This window comes from Pogoniulus pusillus, chromosome 30 (assembly GCF_015220805.1).
Source record: "Pogoniulus pusillus isolate bPogPus1 chromosome 30, bPogPus1.pri, whole genome shotgun sequence".
NCBI lineage: Eukaryota > Metazoa > Chordata > Aves > Piciformes > Lybiidae > Pogoniulus > Pogoniulus pusillus.
In genome coordinates, this window is record NC_087293.1 from 9,845,108 (window position 1) to 9,866,053 (window position 20,946).

The window sequence follows — 20,946 nt, forward strand, 5'->3', positions numbered from 1 at the left end:
AAGTAATGGTGGTGCACCAAACCTGACTACCCAGGAAGGTGCATTCAGCTGCCTCTTCCACCAAGCTAACTCTCATAGCTTGGTAAAGACCAGTCAAACAGGATAATGGTTCCACTTGATCAACTAACTCTGGGGTTGGTTGTATGTCATTTATTTCAACATGTACAGAGAAGCTTAAACAGCTGTGTGGAAAAACACTTGGTGGTTTTTCTTTCTTCTTAAGTAATATAATTTAGAAGTGGTAAATACACAGTATTTAAACTTGATACACCTGATAAAGTTAAATGCATAATAAAGGGGTAGGAATGAAACACAAGCCTTGGTCATTTAAACAAACAGTATAAAAGTCAGCAATAGTTCAGGACCTTAGAAAACAAACAGATCAATTGCCTGATAGGGAAGAGGGGACCACCAACAGAAAACTACTCAGACAAGAGGCCTGGTTTCCCCTTAGCACTTTTCTGTGTGCTTTCAGAGCCAAAAGGGCTTAGTACCCAGCATTCAGCCTACAGTCAGCACTGGGCTTGCTTGAAAGGAAGAGAAGTGGGGAAGTCAAGCTATAGCCCAGTTCCAAGGCACAAGCAAAATGTTTACTTCACTATAAGATAAAAGCATCACTACTGGGGACAGCAGCTAGGGAACTGAGCAGGTTTATGTACACAGAGCAGCTTCTCTAACAGGTCATGCATGTAGACAGCTCTTCCTCACACAGCCTCACTTTATGCTTTTAACAGAAGTAACTAACGAGAAAAAAATCTACATCGAGTTTCTCTCAGGAAACTCTCAGCAGCCCTTGGCTCTGAGAGACAATTGTTTTGGAGAGTGCCTGAGGGAGGTGCTCAGCTTTAGGATCCTTAACAGACCAAGCCCATGCTAGCCATGAGACCTCTGGGTACTGAGGAACTGGGCCAGCTCAGTTTAGAAGCTGCATTGCACATTCCAAGCCCATTTGGTAAATGAGAACTGTTTCACGAGGCACCTGTCACATCACAGACCCAAGATAGGCACCACACAGCAGCTCTACAGCTGTAACAAAACCACACCACATACCTCACTACACAGCAGCTACAAATAATCAGATCCCTCTCCTTTTTTTAATCATTTTTTTGGCAGAACACTGACAGGGTTAGAGAACCCAGCTGCCCACTCACATATCCACAATGAAAACTCCTGGTTAAGAAAGTGGGGGCAGGCAGCTGTGGTAGTGCTGGCACCCACATTACCTGCTTGGTTTTCCCAGAGCTGAAGCCTCAGGGCTTTGGCATAGCCTTGGACTAAATTAGGAGAAAAACAGTATGTGTCTTATGGCTCCAAACTCCATAGTACTGCTCCCAAACCACCAACTATCATGGCTTTGGAGAGAGGCCAGCAGCACAACGTTTTGGTAAGAAATTGGGATTTAGGGGAGCATTGCTTCAAGTGATTGAAAGACGCAGGGGACAGTTTGTGTAGGCATCTGCCCTGGCTTTAAAGAAGACTTGTCCTCACCAGGAATTACCAGGCCAGATCCAACTGCAGTAGGGCAAAGAACCTTGGCATGCCGGCATTTGAACTGCCCACGATCAAGGAAGACAAGGGGACAGTCACTTCCTAAACGCAGGGCGCCTGTGGCCAGGGTTAGCCTTCAGAGATCTTAAGATACTTGGGTCTCTTTGTGCCTTCTTCTTCAAGGCAAAGAATGATGTTAGCAGACCGTTGCATGGGACATTTGAATCCTTCCTCTCTTTCAAGTACACCATCATTTCAAATGCCTTGTTCAAGATCACACAACCACATCAGACTGAAAAGAACAGAGATCAGACTTTTCCCCCCCACTCAGCTGCATCCTCTATCCACATAAAACAACTGTACTTACCGTGACCCCTTTCCTCAAGCAAACCCTGACTCTTCTCTAGCTTTGTCCAAGCACAGAGAACTGGAGAAGGTGAGTCTGGAAATCAGAATCTCTCCCACCAGGTGATAGCAGTATTATTTTTTAACAAGCACCACAAAACAATCAGAGTTATCTGACCAAAGGTGACAGAGCTCTTCGTAAGGAACAGCCCATGAATTAGCTATACACTTAATTTACTAACAAGCCTCTGATCCACAGGCATTCACAAATTACTGGTAACAAACTTGCATAAAATACATAGCATTGGCCCCAAAATCCAGATTAAGAGTTTGGAAAACAAAAAGTCTCTTTGAAAATCACTAGCTAATCTAAGTAATTCATTAAGATCTTAAATTCTAAGCAAGCCCTAAGTCTATACTTTAAAAATAGCAGAAGTTGTATTACTTGTAATAAACCATGTAATGTACATGGAAGTGAAGGATTTTTACCCTGAATTTCATATTTAATAATATATATACCTAGATCAAGTAAAAGAGTTAGAAACAAACTGTCCTTAGTGCTTCCTCTGCTGTTCAAAGCAAACATTCAGCTAAACACCACCTTCCACTCTTGTGTCTGCAGCAAAAATAGTTCAGACTGAACTTAAGCCCTTAAATACCTTTTCCTTTCATATGCTGAATACTCAATTTACGAAGCCCTAGTCACGCTAAGACCTTAGGAAAGGTGTTAATTACCTCAGGAGATAATTAACCTCACTTTCTGAGGGTCTGGAAGAAGACGCTGTTTAACACAACTTGGTTCACAAAGGTTGGCATTCCTGAAAAAGCTGAAAAGGTGGATTTTTGCTTTGTTCCCATGCAGTTAAAAAGGTGTCAATTAAAAACAAACCAGCACGACGAGAAGTAGATGCAACATTTCCGGGAGGTTGTGACCTCTCAAAGTGCACAGGTGTAGTTCTACTGTTCTGTCTGTCACTCACCCTTCTGTCTGTGCCCAGCGTCTGTGCCATGGGCAGACGACAGCCCTGAGACGCTGGCATTACTCCCCAGAAATGATTCGGCATTAACCCCAGGTAAAAGCAGTTCCCAAAGCAGCTGTTGCTGCTTCTTGGCTTTTGCAAAGCACTGTTGCTGTTCAAGGGGCCAGCTCACCTCTGCCATCAGCCAGCACCTCTCCCAGAAGTCAGCGGTCCAAGCAACTGGAGATGCTCAATGTTTATGACAAGTAGTCGGACGTCTTACAACATGCTGCTAGGTAAGCTCTGCATCCAGCATCAGACTGAAATGGTGCCAGGCCATGCTGTGTTTGGTGGAGACTCTCTTAATGTCGCTTTCAAGTGTACCCTGGACCGAGTTGCTCAACAACCATGAAGTTGGTGTTCATGAAAGAAGTTCTTCCTCTCCCACGTTGGGCAAGTCGTTGCATTTCAGATTATCTTCACTGCCTTGCTTCCTGCTTTAAAGGGAAATAAAATGGTTGCTGAGTGAGTCAGAAAAAGCCAAAGCAGACAGTGAGACGCTAGCACTTGCCCCTTGCCTGCCATGGGAGCTTTGAGAACCTCAGCATGTGCTGTTTACCCCCAGCTCCCCTGCAGCAGGCTGGATGTGCCACACAAAGATGTTTTTCAGCCCCTGGAAGAGGCAGGGTATGCAGTGTCACAAAGTGATTATGGGTCAGAGTGTCTGAACATCCCAGTCATGTCCCCACGCCAAAGATTCAAAGCCCAGCTGCCTGAATTCTCCTGTGCCTTGCAGCGATTTACAGAGCATTAAGACAACCTGCAAATAACTTTTTGGGCTGGGGCAAGGTGATGACACTTACGGCACCAGGTTCCCGGGGGCAGACAATGACCGCTCCTCCCTCTTGCTTCCCTCAAAAGGGTTCCCAAAGGATCGCTTCCGGATCATAGTTTTAACCAAGATCTGCAAGACAGATTAGAGTTCATCAGGGAGAGCAACAACCCTCGTGCCCAAGTAACTAAGACAAGTAATGAAAACAAGTCAAAATCCTCTTTAAAAAAATCCAAACACCACCACAAAAAAAAACCAAACAAACGAAAAACAACAACCAAATGGAAGGAAGCACATTCAGAAGTCTCCAGCTGCTTAATTCAGGGGCTGCATCCTCATATGAAACCGACAGTGAGACATGCAGATGAAAGCCACACTAGGTGTGAGAGGCTGCAAACAAGAGAAAAGCAAAGTCTAGGAAGATTTTCTCCTCCAGAAAGTACATTTTACTGCTTATTGCATTCAGCACCTGAAAATTCCCAGTTCCCCACGATTACCTGGCAGAAGAATTCATTGGAAAGGGAGAGGGGAAGGAAGTAACTAGCACAATTTTGCTTCAAAATTTACCAAAATCAAGCTATAAAACTGTCCATTGATCTAATTTTGGCTGCAAAACACAAAGTTCCCCAGTGGCAGCTGCCACTGGAGACTGCTGGGAACAGAGCAGATGTTGGGGCTTCTTCCAGGCACCCCTCAATTTATTCTGCTGGTGGGAGCAGAGAGCAACATGAACAACACTAGGCCCTGCCTTGCATGTGCATCCTGCTCTGGGTACCGCTGGCTGTGTGTGACATCACTCCGCGTCCCTCTGTGCCTCATTTATCTGCTCACCACGGCTCACAAGAGCCCTGACACAGCGGAACTGCAGGTGCCATTGGTGAAAGCATTTTAGATGAGAGTCAAAGTCACTCAAATCTCACACTTGTTAATGACTGCAGTTGGATGCACAAAGATGAGGCACCAGAGGGTAATTCTGAAGAACAAATGGAAATGGGGAAGCAGAAGATGTGCCTGGGGGCGGTGAGTTATTTAAGAGTCAGGAGGTGCAGTAAAAGCTCCTTTGCCCTGGGCTGTGCTAAACACATTTGGATTTTCAACAGGGCCAGGACAACTGAACCTGTCCTCCACAGCATCACAGCAAGTAACCTCCGAAGAGGATAAAGGGTAAAACCCCTCATCAGTGAGGATCTCTTCAGAACAAGATCTGCTTTTTCAGCTTGAGCAGTACAAGACACATTTGCATATTAACATGTCTGCTGTTTAAGAGATTTCTGCATGGTACTGATGTGGGAGGGAGCATCAAAAATGGGGCCAGATGTGGGCACAGCCACAAGATGGAAAAGAGATTTCAAAGTGAGACCTGTACTTCAAAAAAATCACAGCCTGGGTGTCTACAGGCAAGTAACATCATGTCAGAGAACTGTGGTTGGCCACTCGGTGCTTCTCCTAGCCTAAGGCTTAGGGAGCACCCACAGAGGTCATTGGATTCAAAACCTCCAAGGACTTCGCTTTCCACACGGGGCGAGGTTTCACTGCGCTTCTCACCACCACAGTTGGTTGCAGAGAACAAAAATAAGAGCTTGAAAAGGGAGGAGATGAATTCACCAAGAATAGCTGCAGGTGGGGGCTGGCACATGCCGTGGCCCAGATAAAATCTCCATCCCAGGGAGCTCCTACAGTCCCTACGGCCATATGGGCAGAGCAGGGCCGGAGCAGCTTGTGTTTCACCAAAACGCTCGCTCCTAGCCATAGGCAGGTCCTGGACCAGATGCTCTTCTGCCCTGAGCAAATAGAGCAATGCTTAGGCAGCCAGCTCAGGCGTGGAGATCACACAGCTTGCTGCTGCCCACTGATCGAGTCCCTTTAGGCCCACTCTGAAATACTCCCCCAAACTGCAGGGCACAGTCACCTCCAGCGAGATGCTGGGACCCCATCTTGCAGTGTTTGTTTCCAAGAGAGGGGAAATCCTGCTTTAATCCTGACCAATGCTTTTGCCCTCCAGCAGCAACCTCCATCTGCCCAACAGGCAGCATGGACCCCAGTGTGCACCCACAAACCATCACCTCCCTCATACTCACCACAGTAGCCAGGCTGGGGATGTGCTTGACTGAGTTCTCCACCTCCTCCTCTGTCACCTCAACGAGAGTGCAGTTCTCATCCTCCGTGGGCAGCAGCTCCACTCCATTCTTGGTGACCCAAGGGTGCAACTTCAATTAATAACACAGCCTGTCAGGAACGAGTTCCTCTTTTTCATAACTCAACACAGGCCTGGCAAACGCATCTCCTTGCCCAAGCTATGGCCCCTATGTGCTCCTGAAAGGCTAGGAAGCAGGAGCCTGGAGCAAAAAATGCCATAGTGAGGCTCATCCAGAGCAAGCACTGGTCTCATCTACATAAACTTGGTGGCCTACAGTACTGGGCATCAGAGTGGGTTTTAGGGTAGAAGACCTATTTTCACTCTCATCTTAGGGATGAGACAGCATCAAGAGACAGGACCACACATATGAGCAGTAGTCATGGTGAGACCCAATGAGTCCTGGTATTGGACCTGAATTAATCCACAACAGAAGGCAGAAACCCTTCTTTCTCCTTGCCCACACACCTGGTGTCTTGGATGACTGCAGGAGGAGCACAAGATGGTTCAGCAATTCCCCCGCAATCCTTTCCCCCTACCTTAGTCTCCATTTTCTCAGCTTCTTGCCCCTACACCTGGTGTCTTGGATGACTGCAGGAGGAGCACAAGATGGTTCAGCAATTCCCCCGCAATCCTTTCCCCCTACCTTAGTCTCCATTTTCTCAGCTTCTTGCCCCTTCCAGGCTCCCACAGGGGCAGAGGACCAGAAATCTCCTGTGAAAGGCTGTTGCACAGTACTTTCCTGGTAGCAGAGGAAATACTGTACTCAGGGGATTTCCTTTTGCCTGTAACTTCTCTAGGCACCAAAGATCCCAGTACTGAACAGCAGGTCCCAGAGCAAGGGAAGGAGCTGGGACTTACCTGCCCAGGGGCCCTGGGCACAGGGGGAGGACCTAGCCTGGCGCGATCAATCTGACTCCCAAAAAAAGCCAAGCAAGAAGAACCCAACAAAGTGAAGCCACAGCCAACAGCAGGGGGTCAGGTCACTACCTTGATTTCTGGCACCGAAATCCTAGACTCAGGGTTTTTATCCAGCATCCGTGTAATCAGGTCCTTCAAGAAGTCTGTAACTTCTGGCCTGGGCAAGGGAGAGAAGAGATGGGGAAGGGGATGCCAGCTGCCATGGGCCTTCTTGGCCAGACCAGGGCTGGACTCTAGCCCCAGAAATTACACATCTGTGGGTTCCTCATGCACTCAGGTACCATGCAGCACTTTCTCTCCAAAACCCTCAGAGAAGCAAAATATCTCCTTTTTGGGCAATCTGAAGCATGATCCCACAGATACAGGGCTAGAAGAGCCTGACACCAACTCCACCCAGGCTAAACCTAACAATCAGCAACTGCAGAGGTTAATCCGTTCCCTCAAACGCCTCTGCAATGTCAACCACTCCTCCTTCAGCTACTGCAAACCAGGAGATGTTGCCTTCATATTTAAAGGAAGTTTTCCAGGGCCAAGGACCAACAGAGGTGCTCAGAGTCTGAGTTCTACAGAACCACAGCAGAGCAGGGCAAGCCCCACCCAGTCAGTGCCTCAGAAACGATTTGAGTGAGGCTGAAAATAGGGCCTGAGTGGTTGGGTTTGAGTACTTACTGGTCTGGGAACTCCAACGTTTGGGTCTTGATTTTGTTGTGTAAACTCAGAATCCGTTCATCCATAAAAGGGCACTGCCATGAAGGAAAAGAGCAACAAGAAAAGCAACCTCTGTTAAGAAGCAGCACTGGGACAGAAAGTCAAGCACCAGGATCTCATAGTGTTTGATGGAGAGCAACGAGGCAGTTATGGGGAAATACCAGAAGATTTCCTATTATATCAATGACTTCTTTTAAACACAATCAAAATAGCATTTGCCTAAAAATTACTTGATAAATTACTTGACTAACAATTACTTGATGACTGAAAATTACTACAGCAGCTCATTTCCTAAAAAGTCTGACCAGACACAGATTTTTTTTCCCCAGGGAAAAAGAGCAACATGTCCCCTTTGGCTGCACCCATCCCAGGGACAGGCAGAGATTTCCCATTTCCACCCACACATAGAATCATAGAATCCTAGAATGGTTGGGGTTGGAAGAGACCTTAAAGATCGTCTAGTTCCAACCCCCCTGCCATGGGCAGGGACACCTTCCACTAGCCCAAACTGCTCAAGGCCTCATCCAACCTGGCCTTGGACACCTCCAGTGAGGGGGCATCCACAACCTTGGTGGGCAGCCTGCTCCAGTGTCTCACCACTCTCACTGTCAAGAATTTCTTCCTAATCTCCAGTTTAAATCTCCTCCCTTGCAGCAAAAAGCCATTCCCTGTCCCCTCACTACAAACCCTTGTAAAAAGTCCCTCCCTGGCTTTCTTGTAGCCCTCCTTCAGGTACTAAAAGGCTGTTCTAAGGTCTCCCTGGAGCGCACTCCTCTCTAGGCTCAACAGCCCCAGCTCTTGAAGCCTGATCCCTACAGGGCAGGTGCTTCAGCTCTTGGCTCATCCTCATGGCCTTTGATGCTGAGAGGACACACCACAGTCTCCCACTGGCAATACTTGACTGCTCTGATGGGAATGCAGGGTGCATACCCCAGCATGTACCTGGCACATGGGAGGCAGTCACCAAGTGACCCCTAGACCACCAACAGCACTGAAAAAAGTCCATCCCATTACCTGCCCAAACACAAAGCAGTACAGCGTGATCCCCATGGCCCACACATCCAAAGCCTGAGGAGAGGAGAAAGCATGGTTAGATCTACAACGGACAGTGTGTACAAGGAAGGTTAGTCCAAAACTCCTCAAACTGTTATTAAATACCTTTCCAGAGAAGATTTTTCTGGTTTCTGAGAGTGTCTCTGGGGCCATGAAGGCAGGGGTGCCCACTGTGTTGGTTAGGAGGGCATCTGCTCCCTTGAACTCATTGCTGACTCCAAAGTCAGCGATTTTGATGTGTCCATCTTCCCCCACGAGGAGGTTGGAAGGTTTTATATCCCGATGGATTATCTTCTGATAGTGCACTGCAGCCAAAGGGAACATGAGTGACTTAGCAGCAAGGGAGCCACGATGCCCACACATGAGGCTATGAGCTCTCCTACTAAACACCACAACCAGCCCCAGCTCCAAAAACCCCCAACCAGAAGGGGCACTGTACCCTAGCAGAAAATCCAGCCTCGGGTGTTCAGAATGAAGTAAACCCAAGAAATTCCATCCAGTTTGCACAGACACTTACAGTATTCAATGCCCTTGATCAGATCCTGGAAGTAGAATCGAGCCTGGTCCTCACTAAGGGGTTTCAGAGTTGGGATTTCCATCACAGGGCTGCAAAGGCAACAGAGAATGGAGCTTGTTCCCCATTGTGCCAACAGAGGTCCTGAAGGCTTTGCTGCAGGACAGCAACAGCACACAGCCCCATATACAGGCACATGCAGGTGCACACAACTGTAACTGGGTTGAGGAGATGCTACCCAAACCCATAGGAGATGCACCATGAACCTCTGCACCCCACACCCACCCCAGGTGGCTAAGCTGTGCTACTCACAAACCTGTCTGACGTTTAGATGTGGAGTTCAGTACTCACCCTTGCTTCACCAGTTCAAACACTGCAATGCAAAAGAAGAAGTGGTTACTGATCACCTCCAGGTCAGAGCTCCTGTGAGCAGTCCCTACACAAAAGCAATTATTTCCATGACCAACATTCTAAAAATACCCTCTTGAAAAGGGAGAAGCCCTCCTATGCAAGGCACATGGCATTTCACTGGCTTCCATTTCCAGATGAGTGGATACTGGCAACTGCCTACTCTGCTGCAGCTTCAGCATCTCAAAACACTCTCTGCAAGACCAAGGGCAGCCCCACTCCTGGAGCAAACCGCTGCGCTTGGCCATGAAGGCTGCGCACACTCCTACACTAGTACAGGCTGAACAGAAACCACAGAATCATTAAGGCTGGAAAAGACCTCTAAGATCAAGTCCAACCATCAGCCTAAAGCCACCAAGCCCACTAAACCACATCCCCAAGAGATGGTTTTTAAACACCTCCAGCAATGGGGACTCCACCACCTCCCTGGGCAGCCTGTTCCAATGCCACTTTCAGGAAAGAAATTTTTCTTAACATCCAACCTAAACCTCCCCTGGCACAACTTGAGGCTATTTCCTCTTATCCTATTGCTTGTTACCTGGGAGAAGAGACCAACCCTCACCTGACTAGAACCCCCTTTAGTGGAGCTGCAGAGTCAAATTAAAGCCTCTAAAGTGCTTTAGAGCTCTCTCGTCTCCTTCCTGAACACAGACTGGGTCCCTTTGCTCTGACCCATTAGAGACTTTGCACCCAGACACCCCCAAAAAGCAAAGGGAACCCTTTGCCCCAGAAAATCCCATCCCCTAACATCCTGTGAGTGTTACAGGGCAGTAGGCAGTTACCCATGTACAGGTGGTCCTCACTGGGGTCATCCAGGACCTGCCAAAAGAAGTGGGAGGGCAATTAAACAGCACCATAAGAGCCTGCAAATTAAACACAGACTTTTTTATTTAACAGCCATCTCCCTTCTGCACCATCTGCACCATGAGCATGGTCTGCTTCTCTCCAAGCTTCTGCCCACAGGGGGTGGGAACAAAAAGAGGACAGAGCTCTAGCTGTACCTCAAGGAAGTAAATATTTAAAATACACAGGAAACATCATCTGACTCATGAGCCAAATAAACTCCAGCCTGCACAACCTTCAGTCTGGATTTTTGGACCATTTCATACAGAGTGGGTGGAGGGCAGGGAGGCTGCAGCATGAAAACACCAGTTTCTCCCCAGGCCCCATCTGAGCACTGGCTTCCTCCAAGGAAACAACATTTCTCTGCATTTCCCTTTCTGGGCAGGGAAGGAAAAAAAACCTCTTTTGTGAGGTGGGGAATAAAAAACCTTTACAATCAAGGCTAACTCAAGCTTCCCTTAGGCAGGACCTGCCATAGCTCTCCTCTGCAGTCTTCCCTCCACCCAAGCCAGTGTGTGGCCCATTCCCACAGCATCCAGGCTCCTTCACACTGGGGAAGGGTCAGCCAGTACTCACCTCCACCAGCTTCACCACATTGGGGTGGTCCAGCTTCTTCAGGATGGCAATCTCCTGGTAGACTTGTTCGATTGGCCCTTTGGGCTGCAGACAACCCTCAGAGACAGCTTTGGCACCACGTGGAGGTGGGCGGCCTGTGGGAAAGGCCAAGATGAGGGATCTGGTTGGGAATGATCCCCTGGAGTCCCCAGAGCATAGAATCATAGAAAGTTTTGGTGTGAATGGGATCTTTAAAGGTCATCTTATCCTTCCCCACAGGGCTGCTATCCAGCTCTTCCATCTCCAGTCTGGATTGACACTGGGGATTGTCCCAACCCATATGCCTGACCTTGCATTTGGCCGTGTTGAACCTCAGGAGGTTCACAGAGACCCACTTGTCAAGCTTGTCCAGGTCCCTTTGGACGGTATCTCAGATTCCCATCCCCAGGGGTGTCAATCACTACCCACTCTGTAGATTTAGTGCTACTTACGGGGGAATCCTGCTTGTCTCATCAGCTTCTTTTTGGAGAGAACCTTCATTGCCTGCAAGAGGGAAAAAAAGTAGGATTTGGAGCAAATCAAGAATGAAATGTGGCTGGCAGAATGGGTCCAGTGTAGAGCCAGGCAGGGAGTCAGCAGAGGGAATCCATCCCCATTCCACCAACCCTGCTACAGGCATCAAAGCCAGGCACTACTCACATAGTAGGTGTTATCATCCTCATTGTAGGCCAGCTTCACCACACCATAGGAGCCCTACAGAAGAGCACAACCATGGGGAAACAGTTAGGGACAGTCCAAAAAAAACCCCACAGCACCAAACCAGGCTCTGGGCTCCTCCACAAACCCAGCCCTAAGGAAGTCACCAAGTCAGTGGGCAGGACTGGCTGGCATCACACCACCAGCATAGAAAAGCTTCAAATGCCCTATTTTCTGGAAGGAGAATGGGGAAATTTAATCATAATATTTATTTAAATAATAGAATTCAATTGGCAGCAGCCAAAAGAGACCAGCAGCACAGGTTGCAGCCAGCCAAGCTGCTGCAGTGAGTGGTTGGATCACAGAACAGTAGGGGTTGGAAAGGACCTGCAACTTGCCACCTCACTGGCTGAAAAGCGAAAGCAAGCCCAACACTCTCCCACCCCAAATCCCGCCATCCCACCCCAAACTTAGCCAGTATTCACCTTTCCAATCTCATCCTTCAGCTTGTACTGGTTGAGCTGCACACAGTCCTGTGGGGAGAAAAGTGAGGTCTGACACGAGCCACAGGACAACTTTCTCTGCAAGCTCCCACCTTGTTCTGCTCTGCTTGGGCACCCAAGCTGGACAGCTTTGATCCATGAGCCATAACCTCAAGCTGCCTGGCCACGTGTCACTATGTCTATAAACGTGGCTAATTCACAGAATCACAGAACTATAGATCTGTTCAGGTTGGAAGGGACCTTTCAGGTCATAAAGACCAGCCACTCACCTAGACCTCACAGTTCCACCATTACCTTCTAAGCTACTCCCACTAAACAACATCCCCCCCACGAATCCATGTGCCTTTTAAATACCTCCAGGCATGGTAACTCCACCACCTCCCTAGGCAGCCTGTTCCAATGCCTGAGAACCCCTTCTGGGAAGAAACCTTTTCTAATATGCAACCTGAACATCCCTTGGCGCAACTTGAGGCCGTTTCATCTTGCCCTGTCACTTATGGCGTGTGAGAAGAGACCAACACCCACCTCACTCCACCCTCCCAACCTCCTGTGAGGTAGTTGTAGAGGGAGCTGAGGTCCGAGGAGGAACAGCTGAGGGATCTTCCTCTTCTGAAGACTAAACAACCCCAGGTCCCTCAGCTGTTCCTCATAGGATTTGTGTTCAGGGCCCTTCACCAGCTTAGTTGCTCTCCTTTGGGAACATTAATGGCTGTGCAGGTGGTATTGCCCACTCAGGTAGAACAGGATGGGTGCATGATGGTGAGGATCAACAGCCAGGAGAACCCTGGCAGGGTTAATGCCAGCAACCTGACACAATGAATTTTTATTTCTTATGGGCAAAGCAGCCATTTGCTGCCCAGCTTCTGGCAGCACTGACAGGATGGGGCAGGCACAGACATTTTCTCTTCAGATCTCAGAGGGTCTGTCTCTCTTCTCTATTTCCAAGGGGAAAATCACCAGAGCACACTGCTGGCTCCCCCAAAATGCAGCAGAGCTGGCAGAATCTCCAAAAGGAATAAAACATGGTCAGCTACTGCGTCCCACCTCCCAGAGGACTGCCTCCAGGGCCTAGGATCACAGAATCACAGAGCGGCAGGGGTTTGAAGAAACCTCTGGAGATCATCCAGCCTGCTAATGCAGCACACCTGGGTCAGGTTGCACAGGAACCAGTCTAGGCGGGTTTTGAAGTCTCCAAAGAAGGAAGCTCCACAAACTCTCTGGACCAGGACATCCTCCCCCCGCCCCGACCATGCATCTGCAGACACCCCGTGGGGTTTTATCCTAAAAACCCAAGTGAGAAGCAATGCCGTAGCAGGGAAATGAGGCGGATGGGGACGTGAGAACTGTGGGAGCAGCCACGATTCCCCCTCACCTGGAGTCCCGTGATGGACACTCGGTTTGACTCCACCGTCGGGCGCCGTGGCAGCCGTGGGGAGGAGTGTGGGGACGTCACCGGCGAGTACGGGAGGGATGGATAGATGAAGCGTTCGCTGGCACTGTCGCTGCTCCCAGGCGAGTGGGCAGGCTGCGACCGCTCCTGCAGGGACAGCTTTCGGCCCGAGAGCTGCAGCTTCGCCCTCGGCTCCTGGCCATCCCCCAAGCCCTCATGGCTGGGCACGTTCATCTCCTCCTCCTCACACTTGCTCCCTGTTGCGTCGCACTCGGTCACCACGATGACAGAGGCCATGCCGGGGCGGTGCGGGCTCAGTGATGGGTGGTCCTGCAGCACCCTGGTTGCTTGGGGACCGCAGCCTCTGTCAGGACAGAGGGGCTGCAGGGCGGGCGAGCTGCTGGGGATGCATGATGGCATGGTGTGCCCAACGGCCTCATCCCGGTCACGCTGTGATGAGGTGAGCCTGCAAACACAGAGCAGCTCAGAGGGGCTTTGGGATTTCCTCCTGCTGGTCATTACTCTACAGATTAATTGATCAGAAACATGGAATCACTTTGGTTGGAAGAGACTGCCAGGTCACCACTAAACAATGTCGCTCAGCACCACACCTACACTGCTTTTAAATCCCTTCGGGGACAGGGACTCCACCACTTCTCTGGGCAGTCTAGTCCAGGGCTTTACAACTCTTTCAGGGAAGTAATTTTCCTCATGTCCAACCTGAACCTCTCCTGGCACAACCTGAAGCTGATTTGTCTTTTCCTATTGCTTCTTCCTTGGAAGAGGTGACCAACCTCCACCTTGTTCCAACCTCCTTTCAGGAAGCTGCAGAGAGCCAGAATGTGTTCCCTGAGCTATTAATCCCACAGGGGATGGTAAAGCCAAGGGCTGTGGTGCAGGGTAGTAAGGGGATATGCAACCACCCTGCCACAGAGCAGACCCCAGACAGGGGCCAGCCCCAGCCACAAGGCCACCACCACTGCTCATCTACCTCTGTTATTTAAACCTCTCCGGGGAATAACAGCCTCGTCATCTCTGCTATGGAAATACCCCAAAAGGGTACGGGCTGTATGGGCTGGCATCACACCACAAGGGTTGGACTTGATGATCTGTGAGGTCTCTTCCAACCTTGGTGATACTGTGATACTGTGATACCACTGGCAGAGAAAAACTTCAGATGGCTCATTTTGAGGGAGGGAATGGGGTTGGAGAAAACAGCAATTATTAGAAATCATATCCAATTCAGTCAGCACCATCCAGAAGAGAACAGCACTGCAGTATGGAGCTGGTTGAGTTGCTGTGGCCAGAGGCTGGACTTGCCCCCTCACCATCTGGAATACTCAAAAGGGGAATGTTACACAGCGGGCACATCTCTGCCAAACACCCCCTGAACAAAGCAGTTTTGCAGCACAGGGACCCACTTACCAAGCGTGGGGTGCAGGATTAGCACTCTCAGCTCACTGCCTCCTCCCACGGCCCATCACTGCCAGTGACTTCTCTTCACCCCAGGTTCTTTATGGCTTTCTGTGCAAAAATCAGGATCCTGAACCCAGAGAGAAAAAGGAAAACAATTCTGTTAGCAACAATGTTTAAAAAAAAAAAAAAAATTAAATATATAACAACCAAAAAGGGCAGAAAACTGTAAATTCACACATGCCAGGTACATGCAGCAGTTGGGTAGTTTGAAGTTTGGTTGGCTGTAAACCATCAATCGCTCTTCCCTGCCGTGATGCTGGTGCTGGTTTTAAATTCTAGGTTAATGAACTGCTGCAGAAGCAAAGGGGAAAAAAAGAAATCCAAACCCAAGCAGCCCAGAAGAAAGAAAAAGGCTCGAGGTGTTCTTTCTGCGGGCTCCCACACCTCAGTAAGGCAGCCAGTTAAAATTAGCTCTGCTCATCTCCACAAGTTTCCGTGATGCACCCACAGCAGAACGGCTCTGAATCAGCCCAGCAGAAATTAGGGGTCAAGTACAGAAATCAAATCACTTCCCCCTTTCCACGAGGTTTCACAATGGCCTAATTGCCAGCTTCAAGACCGATCTATAAACCAGAGGGGGTTTTTCTGCCTGAGCAGGATCAGCGCAGAGCTAACACTGACCCAGCGCCGCTTGCTGCTCCGAGGCACAGCGAAGCGCCGGGATGCGAAGGCTATAAATAAGCCAACGACCAGCAACAAGGACAAACTATCTGAGAAACGCCACCTTTCGCAGGGCTGAATCTGCTCCCGGCTGGGGCGTGGCTGGGCAGCTGAACCAGGAGCTGCCAGCCAAGCCAAACTGGGCCTCCGAGTCTTGGGCATCCCCCCCAGTGCTGCTGGCTACTGTTTTAATGTGCTCCCAAAACGGCTTAAACTAAACAAGCAGCCCCCCTGCCCCATTCATCTCAAACCCACTGGGATGCATCCCGAGGCCTGATGCCATTTGCCTGGCTTGCATTAGGCATGCTGCCAGCAGGCACATATAAATAGCCGTCCCCTGAAGCCAAAGTAGATCCTGTGCTGTACTGTGCCATGTACCCTCACTGTGAGCTGGTGGCCACACCAAAAAAGGCAACTGATAGGAGTGGCTCCAGGATGAAGCCAAGCCAGGAACATCGTTGGGCATAGCACTGGTTCCCAGTGGTGGCATGATATGGCTGGCATAGCCAAGCATCCCATCCTGCCCCCAGAGCAGGAACTGCCAAGGGATGCCAAGCTTTGCTGGGCTAGAGCAAAATTGCGTTGTGAAGTCTCAGTCACACTTGAGAGATGAATGAGCCCTGGCCAGCAGGAGCTAATTGGATTGACCAGGATAAACATCTCAGGACTGATTAATTCGAGCAGGCTTCCCTGGGCTCTGCAAACGGGCTAAAAGTCATCCCAGCACCATTCTAACACCAGCCGGGGGGGGAGGAATCAGAGAGATCTCTCCTCTGGTATGTGTGCGAAGGGTCTGAGCAGGGAGTTTTGCAGAAATTGTCCTGTGAGATGATACCTTTCCCAGAGAAATCCAAAAGTGCGATCTTGCTGTAGGACACACCCCCATAGGATGTGGGAGAACCACTAATAACATAGCCAGTTCTCCTTAACAAGCACATGGTGGGGCTGAGGAGAGCGGCTGTATTCCCAGCCCGAGGGAAAACCTAAACAGCTGGAATGGAGCAAATAAACCCAAAGAGGGGAAATACAGCCTGAGGGCTTTGGCTTCACCAACCCTCCCAGGTCCTAGTCCAGGGAAACGCAGCACGTTCTGGCATGAACTCCAGCAGACCCTTATGTAAAAGCAAGCAGCACATGCCCAGAAAATCCTCAGGAAATATAACAGCCTGGTGTATAGGAATGATTTATCGGCACAGCTTTTGGCTGCGATCCATACATAACCCATAGCGGCTGCAGAAGGATTACCGAAGCAATCAGTCTCACATCTAATTCAGCAAGGAGAGGGATATTAAAATAAAAAGAGCTCTGTGAAACCCCGGCAGCAGCTCTGCCTCTCGCTTGGCGTCCACGTGGCTTTAGCAGAAACGAGCGGGAGTGAAATCGGCCCCCGCATGGGTGAAGTGATTTTTTTACAGCCCACTCCTTCCGCCCTCAGCTCTGCTGTGAGAGTCTGGTCCCTGCTGGGATGCAGCTACCTCCACATGGGAACATGCTGACAGATTTTGGGGGGCACAGAGGACGACGCCTTGCAGCAGAACTGCCTGCAGAGATTTAAAGTGGAGCATGCGGACGCACTGCCCTGTCCTTCCCTCCCCGGAGCCGTTTCCCTACCCATGCGCAGGGCTGGTGCTGGGATGGTGTCCCTGGCCCCACTGGCTGCCACACACTTGCCTTCCCCAACCCACACACTTTTCTCCAGGGAGGCCAGACAGTGTCAGGGTCAGATCCTACCGAATTAATAGAGTGCCAGCACTGACACCTCCATCCATTCTTCCATGAGAGGCAGCTCACGCGCTGAAAAAAAAAAACCTTCAATAGCACAATTGAACACAAACAACCCAAAACAAGGTGGATTTCACCAGCAGAGGATCCTTCTCCTGCTACTACCAAAGGTCTGCAGTTAAAAGTTAACTGGGGCCAGCACACGGGGCCTTGCTGAACAGAGTCCAGTGGCTATTTTGCTTTCCTTGGTCACTGTCAGTGGTGTGAGTGCCAGTGCCAAGAGCAGTGTCATCTGCAGCAGCAGGGGCATCGATCACAGTTTCCCTTCCTACAGGGTAAGCACAGACCTTGCCAGAAATATATCAGTCACTGTAGTATACAAAGGCCATATACATCCCCACCTGACTCTGAATGGAAATAAATCTCTCAGCAGCTTCTAGCAGAGGACACCCAAAACAATGAGATACTTAAAACAGGCACCCAGTGCCCATCTGTGTCCAGTCCCTGTGCCTGAGTAGCAAAGCTTTTCTTCATCCTTAGGAGCAAAATAGAATAACCTCCTGCATTGCCTGGCCCATCCAGCAGAGAGAGTAAAACAACTGGGGAAAAATGCAAAGCTGCGTAGGTAGCATTGCCACGGCACAAAACCCAGTGGCAAGTTTCAGTAGGAGTCAGCAAACACCTTTACCAAGGTACTGATATTTTATAATCTTGATTGTTCTGCCTAATACTGCCTTGGAAATTGAAACGAGCATCTCAAAACAAGAGGGTAAGCTCCGGCCATGGCACCAAGCCAGGATGAGCTCAGGGCATCACCATCACCTTGTCCAGTGCTGCCAAGAGGCTTCTGGCTCTCCTGGAAAGAACAACTCGAGCCTGCAACACCCACAAGAGAGGAAAAGTATGGCTCTGCACTTTGTGAACCCCACTTAAACTACATTAATGTTGAGCTGAAAGCAAAAGCCTCCTGCAAATTACCTCCACAATCTTATAACTGTTGCCTTCCCCAGAACATGCTTGTGGATCAAACACCCCACACAGTGCTCTCAAGGCTGGCATCTTGGGTTTTGTTGGCTGGCTTTCCCAAAAGCTAGTGCTTGTGGAGAGAGGCCAGAAGTGGGATGGGGCTCTTCTCTCAGGAAAGGAGCTGCCTCTCCAAGTCGGGGTTATGAAGACAGCTTCAACTGTCCCAGCCACCACACCTCCCTCCAAAGCCCGGTCCCCTGGCACTGGTCCTGTATTTGGAGATGGTCTCTTCTCCTGTAGCATCGCACAGCCCACAGCTCCATCCCATCAGCTTCCTGCAGTCGTACCACCACTGCTTTGGATCTTTTACCGTCATAGTCCTGGTGCCATGCACATGAATGTGGGGCTGTTGTCTCATTTCTTTACCACACTTGGTCACTCGCACCAACCCAACCTGTGGCTTGTCCAAACAAGACCTGTCTCTTATACACAGTTGCTCCACCAACACTGTCTTCTGGCATCTGACCTCTTGACCTTAAAACTCCTCTTCTTGCCAAGCCCTACAGCCTAACTCTCCCCAGTGCACCCCCAAGGGGCCTACGGGACACCTGACGTCACAGGGACAGCCCCCACCACCGTCACCTCCCCAGTGCCGGGGATGCTCCCGGACAGACACTCAGGTACCAGCTGCACATGGTTGGGCTGGTGGGTAGCTGAGGGCGAGCGGGATGTCCAATTCCGCGGGGCCAGCCCCCACCTAGTCAACTCCCTACGCATGGGATGCTCTCGGCCCCTCGGGTAGCAGCGGCATACGGGGCTGGTGAACAGTCAAAGGCGGGTGGCAGCGGGAAACCGGCCGGGCCCGGGCGAACACAGCGCAGCTCTCAGGGTCGGGCTGGCGAAATTATGGCACCGACGCCCCCCTGCTTCCCGCCCATCACCAAATACCCGCACAGGCCGGTGCGAGCCCCGCGGTTAAGCCCCGTCTGACGGCGGTGCCGTTTTCTGCTCGCAGGGCATCCCCGGCCCGGTCCCGGCCGCCCACGGTCCCTCCGGGCGCGGCTTTGTCTCCGCAGCCGCGGGCGCACCCCCGCCCGAGTCCTCCCGGCCTCCCCCGTCCGACCCCGCAGTCACCGACCTGGCGGGACGCGCTGCTCCGCCGAGGAGAGAGTGTCCCCCGGAGCCGCCTGCGGGGCCGGAGCGCGGCCGCCCGGCGCCGCCTTCGCTTTCGGTTCCGCTCCAGCGGCGGCAGCAAGGGAAGGAGGGAGGGAGGGAGGGAGGGAGGGAAGGAAGGAGAGAGGGAGGGATGGAAGGAGGGAGGGAGGCCCCGCTCCGCCCCGGGGAAGGGGAGGTTTCCCCCCGCCCGGCAGCCGCATCTTGCGCGCCTCCCTACCACCCCGCCCGTGGCCGTTCTTTAGGGTTGGTTCTTTTGTTCGGGGCTCTGTTTTGGTTTGTTTTTTTCAGTATTTCCTGCGCACCGCGGGCTGCAGAGGGGGCGCCACGGTCGGTCCCGCTCCGCCACCCCCCACACCGACATGCCGCCCCGCTGCGGGCACCCCTACCCCCTTCCAGAGGGACATCACCCGCAGCACCCGGCCCGCTGTTCGGCCGGGGCTTCCCAACCTCTGCCCTTGTACAGAAACAGAATTTCCAGCATGGAATGGTTGCACTCCATGATATTACACGTATTCTCTAAACGATTTTATAATGCCACGACTGGGTCCAAACTAGGTTACCTGCATGTTCTCCCGCGGCTGCCCAGCGCTCCTGGAATCATCACCTGAAGGGTGATTTAGACACCAGTACTTTGGAGATGCCACAGTGGCCACAGCCAGACCTTCGCCGCCACCCAGCACAGCTCCTGCTCAGGTTGCAGTTCTTCAGAGCCAGGACAGAGGCCATTCTGCTGCGCAGGCAGGGCAGGGCCTTCAACTGCCCAGCTGGCAGCAGCCCATGCTAATTATTTGGAGTTTCACATCGAGTACCTTCCCAGCAATCCCCCTTCCTGCATTGAGCTCACCTGCCGTTTCCTGAGCAACTCTTCATCAAGCAACAGCTGGAACCTCGTGCAGATGCAAATACCGTGGCTGGTGCCAATCCTCTTCCTCATTTTGCTTCGACATGCATATGTGGGCACCACTTTGCTCTTGTCAAGCTCCCCAGAGCAGAGTCACACTTCCATGTGAGCTAAAACAGATAAACCCTGCTGTTTTGTCCACAATCTTGAAAGCCATCCTAGAAATCAGGTATAAACACTGCACTCACTCTAAAATAGCAGGCACTCCAAATGCTTTATGGAGTGAACATCATTTTAACACAAGTTAAGATGTGGCTGAGAAGGGCCTAGCCACCAAACCCAGTGTTCTCACAAAGCTGGGTTACTCCCTGTTGTTAGAAATTCTGCTGCTGCTTAAAATCAAGGCACTGATTATCTGCCATTACTAATTAATGGGATGTGTAAACCAGCACTGGACTACCCTAGTTTAAATCACATCTTAGAGCTTCTCTCTTCCTGCCTTCCCTGGCAGGGCTCCAGAAGTGCCAAGTTTAGGTTTGGTCTTGCTTTCTCATTGCTAAACATGCCATGGTTTAATCTAGAGCTTTCTGGCCAGGTATCTCCAAGTACTCACTCTAAAGACATGGAGCTTCCATACAGTCACAAGGTGAAAAGACTGACACGCCCATTCCCAAGGTTCACCCCTAAACGTTTACAATCACCAAGTGCAAACCCCCAACTCGAAATCCCACATCTCATCTGAAGTGCTCTTCTAAA

At 50.6% G+C, this 20,946-nt stretch overlaps 1 protein-coding gene across 5 annotated transcripts; it reads right to left on the reverse strand.

Moving 5' to 3' along the window:
- Positions 1–135: 135 nt before the first annotated feature.
- On the reverse strand, positions 136–19,698 carry CAMKK2 (calcium/calmodulin dependent protein kinase kinase 2). Of its 5 annotated transcripts, none has more exons than XM_064168664.1 (18): positions 19,312–19,693; positions 14,775–14,892; positions 13,332–13,815; positions 11,942–11,989; positions 11,460–11,513; positions 11,252–11,303; positions 10,782–10,915; positions 10,145–10,181; positions 9,306–9,327; positions 8,958–9,046; positions 8,546–8,745; positions 8,402–8,455; positions 7,349–7,422; positions 6,749–6,836; positions 6,405–6,500; positions 5,703–5,831; positions 3,656–3,756; positions 136–3,286 (listed from the first exon to the last, which is right to left on the reverse strand). In XM_064168664.1, the coding sequence occupies exons 3-18, from the start codon at positions 13,767–13,769 to the stop codon at positions 3,214–3,216; spliced, it is 1,689 nt and encodes a 562-aa protein (XP_064024734.1). In that variant the 5' UTR covers positions 13,770–13,815; positions 14,775–14,892; positions 19,312–19,693; the 3' UTR covers positions 136–3,213. The 5 variants fall into 5 exon arrangements, 4 of the variants coding, with proteins under 4 accessions (XP_064024734.1, XP_064024733.1, XP_064024736.1 ...); XM_064168663.1 differs by having other exon boundaries at positions 136–3,289; XM_064168666.1 differs by lacking the exon at positions 6,405–6,500 and having other exon boundaries at positions 19,312–19,686.
- Between the last annotated feature and the right edge of the window lie 1,248 nt (positions 19,699–20,946).

Excerpts from the sequence above, each read along its gene's own strand:
- CAMKK2 (XM_064168663.1), bottom strand. The coding sequence starts at position 13,769 with ATGCCATCATGCATCCCCAGCAGCTCGCCCGCCCTGCAGCCCCTCTGT. Across the intron at positions 5,832-6,404 it reads CTGAGAAAATGGAGACTAAG|TTGCACCCTTGGGTCACCAA; the intron begins GTAGGGGGAAAG and ends TATTAATTGAAG. Across the intron at positions 3,757-5,702 it reads TCCCCAGCCTGGCTACTGTG|ATCTTGGTTAAAACTATGAT; the intron begins GTGAGTATGAGG and ends TCTGTCTTGCAG.